The sequence below is a fragment of the Squalius cephalus genome, assembly GCF_949319135.1.
Source record: "Squalius cephalus genome assembly, chromosome: 7".
Classification (NCBI taxonomy): Eukaryota; Metazoa; Chordata; class Actinopteri; order Cypriniformes; family Leuciscidae; genus Squalius; species Squalius cephalus.
Window position 1 is genome coordinate 40,234,423 of NC_137128.1, and position 7,705 is coordinate 40,242,127.

The following is a 7,705-nucleotide window of genomic DNA, read 5'->3' on the forward strand; positions in this document are numbered from 1 at the left end:
TGTGATTTCACTGGCCCAGTTCCAGTAAAAAACAATTCACTTAAAATGTCACTCTCTATGTTTTACATTTTTGTTTTAGTTGTAAATTTTAAATATAATCTCTTTGTTCTGATTCACAGGTAAGCTGGAGCGCTTTGAGATCCCAAAGAAAATCCGCCTGAGCCCCGAACCCTGGACGCCCGAGACGGGCCTGGTTACCGACGCCTTCAAACTCAAACGCAAGGAACTAAAAACGCACTATCAGGACGATATCGAGAGGATGTACGGCGGCAAGTGAATGAAACCAGGGGTCAGCCGGTGGTGTGATGTGGGGGTAAGGGGTTTAGGACACACCATACCACAATGCCTATATACGACAAAAAAACAACCCACAATCCTCTGCCTTCCTGCTTCCTGTGATGTTCTGCGATCAAAACAGTGACACTTGAATTTTGGTTATGGTTTGATGAGAGGGAACCGAGCGAAAGCAAACGCCACCTGCTGAAGCAGGTACTAAATAGCGCACTTTTCTCAGATGATCCACGAGAGTGTCTCCTGGAAAAGACACAATACAACCTACAGACTGTGAGACTTTGGACCCCACCCACTTCTCTCTTCCTTTTCTCTCATTGGCTGTCTTTGGTAGACACCCCGCCCTCACGTTATTCTGTAGGATGCGCTTGATGATTCCACCCTACTGCAAATCGGTCACACTGAATTGTCATCTCGAGTCTATGCAGGGAAGCGTTTTACAATTTTTGTTGCTTATTTCTTTGTTAGTTTAGAATTTTTTCTCAAGGACTGATGTTTTGGTCTGAAACAGCTTTGTGAGCCGTGCAAGATTTGGATGTGTGTGGAATGTTTCTCTAAATGTGTCTGTTACAATGTAACTTTTTTTCTTTCTTTTTTCTCAAAATGGAATTCTGGAGTGTGTACTTGACATTTTGTTACTTTGAACCTCGGCTTCTGTTGTTTACCTGTATCCAAAGTCTGTTACGGTTGCTCTGTGTGAAATTATTAATGTAGTTCAAGTGCTAGAGCACATTGAGGACTGTGTACCTAGAAAGAGCTGCAGAAACTCCTACCAATCCTGACCAGGAGAGACCAGTATTAAACCGGATAGCTGTTCTAATGCGAGAAGAATAGCTCTAATTCAACACCAAAGCAGTTTAAACACTGCAAAGAGCTGTTATGGAGAGCAGTCTTAAGCCAGAGATGTGCTCTAATACAGAAAGCTAAACTGAGTTTTTTTTTTTTTTGTCAGGGAAACTCCAATTTCACTCCCATACATCATCCAAATGTCATGTGCATGCTTTGCATTTAATACCTGCTCTTCATCTGAAAAATTCACTCCTTGTACCGCTCTGCTCCCCCATGTTCCTTTACTCATGTCTACAGGGTTTGCCTAAGGATCACACAAAATGTATGACTCCATACTTTCAGCGTATATTACTTTGAACTCATTGTTTTTTTTGTCTGAATTTGTAAAGCCTTTATTCCTTTTTAAAATGTCATGTACAGTATGATGTCAGCCATTGTGTCGCATGGATGTTTTGCAAGGGAGCCAAGTGTTGAAGTGGAGTAGTTTGGGTACCCTTTTTGTTTTCTTAAATGGCCATTTTTTATTATATTGTGATAATGTCATTGTATGAAATGATTAGTGACTTCAACAAAGAGGAGATGTGTGAATTTGAATGTGCAATAGAGTTATGTATTCGGAGATGCATTAAATGATACGCACAGTCCGGCCCCAAGATGTAACAGAGCCTCTGTGATGTAACGGAAGAGACGCATTTATTCTGATTCGGACTGTGCAGATCTAGAACATGAATTGACAACTGATGCATTATGATTCGCATTTGACTTTGCATGATTCAGGAGATGTAAACCAAACAAGCTTCGAATATCTCGGACACTGACAAATGTGGCATTTGCAAATATGGGGCGAATGTTTCTAAATCTGTACATTTATTTATGTGAAAATGTACTATATTTGTTGATTTTTTTTTTTTTTTTTTTTTTTGCACTTAATATTTTCAAGACAAATAGTTTAACCTTTGTTTTTTTATATTTCTGGATTCCTTTAGGCACAGCTTTGGTTAATCTTTTGTTGTAGAAACACTCCAGCTTTACCATCACAACATGATGCTCTTTAATGAAAGTACTTTATTATTGTTACTATTTTTCTTTGTCCTAAAAGGAACTGAAAGCAAATGGTGTTCCTAAGCTAGACAAGTCTGCCTTTCCTAAGCTCGATGGAGGATGTTGATTGCCTTTTTTTACACAGTGGAAATTAAAAGTGGTTTATAGGAATTTATACCTTGGATTAATTTATTTTTCTCTTTTCGAATTCAGGGAGTGACTCATCCCCTCTTAGAGCTGCTATTCTGCTCACCTTGATTGTGCTTCATTTACATCCTGCAATATCATTGGTTCCAGCCACAAGCAGCTGGCCAATCAGCTGTTAGTCCAGAGAGAGATCCTCCTCATTTCTGATTTTATGAGGGAACCGTAATCTGACTGGTGCATTCACCTGTCAGTCATGTCCTTGGCAACAACTAACCCAAATGAATGGCAGAGTTCAGCCTGTTAGACTCTGATGCCATCAACATGTCCCTCTAACCGCATTCTAGTTTACGTTCTTGAAGTCCTTGATTCAGAATGACGTTTAATGTCTGCACACAGATCTATTGAGCATTTCAGACACACAAAGAGGATGTTTGGTGGATTCATTCTCTCTCCTTCTGTTGCCCGCTCCCTAAATATAACTTTTAGGTCAACTGCATTTAGCAGATGTAATAAGTCCTTTAAATATGTTTAGTCTTTGTTACTGACTGGGTTTGGGGTCTTTTCTCCTCTGTGTGGGTGGTTAGTGTCTTATGACAAGCAGGTCATAGCAAACAACTCCATTATTTATTTGTGATTTGGCCTTGAAACTATGTTATACGGAATAAAGTTTTGTGAATTATGAGGGGATCTTTTGAGTATTATTCATGTGCCATTATTTTCTGAAAATGTTTTTAGTTTTGAGAAATGATCATCAGAATGGTTCATATTTATGATTTTAAATAGATTTGTATATATATATAAATTATAAGAGAACGTGTAATTTCATTTAATAGTACATTTGGGTGGATCTCTTGTGATTCACCAGTAGATGTCAGCATCATATAATTTACCCTAGAGAGAATCACTCTGAAATCCATATCTACTGTACCTTTTGCCTAGTACTGATAATAATATGCTTGAATGTTCCTTATTACAGCTCAGAATAGACTAGTCCTTGATGACTTGTTTTTTTCTAAGCAAAAATCTTGTTCATGAAAACATTTTATGAAAAAAATGCAGTATTTACTTAAGATATGCCATATTCCAAAGCAAGTCACCATTAAATAAAAATTCTGTTCCATTACAGCAGGAAAATGGTTTGCAAAAGGCAATTTAGATTTACTTTGATGCATGTCCAAATTTTAAAGAATGTAAAAATACATTTCCCGATACAACTAAAAGTAAGGTTCCTTTTTTAAAAACAAATCTCAATGGTCTATCAGAATTGTGCAAACTCAAGAGTGGGACAAGATATTTTGAATAAGTACGCATAATTAAAGCATGTATCTGTGACCTTGCTCGTTAAACGTCAGCCTATTTAATCATTACTCTTTAAACATCCGGGGCTTGAATCCTCATATGACGTGCGCCACTCAATGCTCGGCGGATTGCTGCTTCAAAGCGCGCCTATATAACACTAGAGTCGACTAAACAAGTCAGTGCTTAGAAGAGTATCGGTGTCCATGGAAACCAAGGCCACAAGCTGACAGCGACTGTCTTTAGAGATCATCAGGAGGTGGAGATGGGAAGCAGACAAAGAAATTCTTAGAAACTTGGTGACAAGTCAGCATAGCTTTGTGCAAGAGAAAATAAAGTCAGTGAATGGCATTATTTAAGAGGTGTTGCATAGTTATTTTAATTAAACAGAATGAGTCAAGCGCTGCACACAGCTGTGGATCAGGAACAGATAAATAACTCGACCGCGCATCGGTCATGCTACATTAAACCCAATACAATCTCATGGAAACTTTTTTTGGTTTGGTGGATTGGTGGCTAATTCATATGAGTTGGTACAATCTGCTTACGCCCCAGGGGTGGGTAGGTTTAGGGGAGGACCTTCATGCTTACTTTTTTCACATCATACAAATTCATACGAGATCGACAAATCTCACATTTCATACTACTATCACCTATAAACACTGCAAAAAATCTTAGAAACACAGGGAGGGAGGGAGGGATGGATGGATGGATGGATGGATGGATGGACGGACGGATGGATGGATGGATGGATGGATGGATGGATGGATGAGACAGACGGATGGACGGACGGACGGATGAGACAGACAGACAGACAGACAGACAGATAGATAGATAGATAGATAGATAGATAGATAGATAGATAGATAGATAGATAGATAGATAGATAGATAGATAGATAGATAGATAGATAGATAGATAGACAGATAGACAGACAGACAGACAGACAGACAGACAGACAGACAGACAGACAGACAGATAGATAGATAGATAGATAGATAGATAGATAATTATTATTATTCCTCAATTATTGTAGTGCAAAATATGAAAATCATGTGTCAACTTTTGCACGGATATATTTAGGTACATTTCAGGCTCTTTGACTCGAATCACTGGCTGCAAATCAGCAGACAAGCAAGAGAAGGGATTCTATCAGAGGATCCACTGGAGCTTGTGGTAAACATGTATCACTGCCAAACACATCATGATTCTCCCAGTTTCAATTTATGACTAATCCTACGAAGCCTCTCTCCCTCACCCACTCTAACAGCATGTATTATTTTGTATTTATGACGTGCACCTTCTGTTCCAATCAGGCCTTAATGAATATTGCGGTATCCACAAAACATTTACTGTTCAATAAAACCCCATTATTAAAAACCCAGCAAACATCAAAACAGCAAGTCAATATGGATTACTGTCAGTGTCTCAGTCCTCCTCTCACAATGGGGTCCAAAAGTCTGAGAACATTTATGAACATACTTTCTTTTTAAATGAAATGTTATTTAATAACTGTTATTTAAAAATGGTATAATCAACATAATTTGAGTGACAAGTTGATTTACAGTAGAATGAAAATGATAACGTCTCAGTAGGTTTGTCCTCTTATTTTAATAACAGAATAATATTATTTTCTATTTCTCATTTCTTTTACATCATGTATTTTTTTTAGTTTTTCGCTTTGGCACATTTCTCAGATCACAGCTGAAATTCTCAAAACTATACGTGTTCAACCTCCACGTCATAAAAGTAATTCCTTTGGTAGTTGGTACATTCATGCAATTGATTACGTTTGGTTGTCTGCTGTTTCCTCCATTATCAATCGCTAATGTCATGTTGCTCAAAATATATTATAATATATTATATATATATTATACTCATTCTCTGTTGAATAGTCTTGCCCCTAAAAAACATCTAGGCATTAGTTCATTGCATTAAGTGAAAAATAGTTGAACTAGTTGTCATAATGCATAAAGTATATTTTCTATACATTTCTATTCAACTTTTTTTGTAAATGTGTCCTGAATTGATGAATTGCGCAGATGAATCTTCAATTTCACTAATAAAGGGGAATTCAAAGCATTAGATCAACCAATGATCAACCAGTTCTCTGGTTGATATAGGGTTATATATATATATAGACAAAACACAGTTACAATTTCTTATAATGAAAGAACAACAAGGAATCAAACAGGGTCAACAGCCGGGAAGGAGGAGTAAGGATGTGTGGAGAAAAGGTTACGGAGGAAAAACAGTGGAAGAGGTAGAGGAGGCCAAGATTGCAGACATGTTTCTGATTAAATAAGGGCCACCGTTGTGGACCACGTTCTCAATTATGACCTTATGGCCGAGGTGGGTCGAAAGGTACAGCCGAATATCCTCATTCAAACGTTTGTAGACAGAACAGTTAAGTAATCAGACAATGTTCACTATACTGAATATTTACTGTAATACTATATTACAGAAGTCCACTTGCATTTTACATTATAAATATACTTTATAGAGGCATAATACACACACGCATACATATATACAATGCATATTATATATATATATATATATATATATATATATATATATATAGAGAGAGAGAGAGAGAGAGATGAGAGAGAGAGAGAAGAGAGAGAGAGAGAGAGTCTTGTCTTTTTCTTTATATTGCAATGACATTGTACTGTAATTTGCTGATAGATCAACAGTAAAAGTGTAACTGTGAATCCTGTCCAGTATCTTGCAATCAATATCCCTCATCGTGTAAATTTGTACTGTTGAATTTTCAATCATTGTCATCAAAATCGTAGCCATAATTTACATCTGAAAATACTGACAGAGTACATTTTGACAGCATTTTGACTATCTTGTATGTAAACAGTGACTCGAGGACTTGTCATTCTGTTCATTACAAGGCTTTTGCAAGTAGTCCATTGTGTGGTGCTGTTTGTACGAATTGTTTCGAGAAAATGAACTTACTGGTTTGAATTAGATTTTGCATTCCAGATGTTGTACGACACTAGAAGTTACACATCGCCAGTTTATACAAGAGAGAGGGTTTGTTCAGACTCCAAATTGTGTGTGTGTGTGTGTGTGTGTGTGTGTGTGTGTGTGTGTGTGTGTGTGTGTGTGTGTGTGTGTGTGTGTGTGTGTGTGTGTGTGAGAGTGTGAGAGTGAGTGAGTGAGTGAGTGAGTGAGTGAGAGAGAGAGAGAGAGAGAGAGAGAGAGAGAGAGAGAGAGAGAGAGACAGAGAGAGAGAGAGAGAGAGAGAGAGAGAGAGAGAGAGAGAGAGAGAGAGAGAAAGTGAGAGACAGCAGACTGACTGTCAGGATGTGTTTGCTCTTCTCCATCTGTGACACTAGCAGTGAAAGATTGAGAATGACAAATCAGAAGAAAAGCAATTAACAAAATAATCATCAGGGAAAGATGAGGGAGACCTTAGATTGACACACAGGCAAATGTATCCATATACATACACTAGATTGACAGGATAGATTGGATGGATGGACGGATATCTGTTCATCCCTGATTAAGGGTTTCTTCAAGTCCCTAAGTATAAACAAACACTACTAATAGTAATGAAACAAATAACGAAGAAGGATAAAGATGCAATACAAGACTAAACATGACAAAGATTATAAATATTATCTTTAGTATTTCACAATTTCAAACTACAGCAGCAGTTGATGTAATTGTGGCTACGATATTTAACGATGTGTGTTCTGTTGGAGTGAATAAGTGTGTGTGTGTGTGTGTGTGTGTGTTTCAGGTATACACTATGTTATGGGGACAAAAATCAACACAAAGATGGCAATATCTGAAATCCTTGTCCTTGTGGGGACATTTTTTGGTCCCCATGAGGAAAACAGCTTATAAATCATTCTAAGTGGTTTTTTTTGAAAAATGTAAAAATGCAGAAAGATTTCTGTGACGGGTAAGGGACAGAATATACAGCTTGTACAGTATACAAATCATTATGTCTATGGAAAGTCCCCATAAAACATGGAAACCCAACGTGTGTGTAGTTAGAGATATTGATATGTCTGGTAGATGAGTCATCACTGGGATATATTTATAGCCCCTCCACCGAGAGAGAGAGAGAGAGAGAGAGAGAGAGAGAGAGAGAGAGAGAGAGAGAGAGAGAGAGAGAGAG

The 7,705-nt window shown here is 37.6% G+C and overlaps 1 protein-coding gene and 1 long non-coding RNA gene across 4 annotated transcripts in view; one reads left to right on the forward strand and one right to left on the reverse strand.

Annotated features, from left to right (window-relative positions):
- The window catches only part of acsl3b (acyl-CoA synthetase long chain family member 3b), a 24,407-nt gene extending 22,639 nt beyond the window's left edge, over positions 1–1,768 (forward strand). For both annotated transcript variants that reach the window (XM_079876296.1, XM_079876297.1), the window contains exon 17: positions 120–1,768. In XM_079876296.1, the coding sequence (XP_079732422.1) occupies positions 120–277 (158 nt within the window). In that variant the 3' untranslated portion in view covers positions 278–1,768. The remainder of the gene's footprint in view (positions 1–119) is intronic.
- LOC307161536 overlaps positions 1–7,705 on the reverse strand; it is a 26,898-nt gene that overhangs the window by 13,381 nt on the left and 5,812 nt on the right. The gene's annotated exons all lie outside the window — the stretch shown is intronic.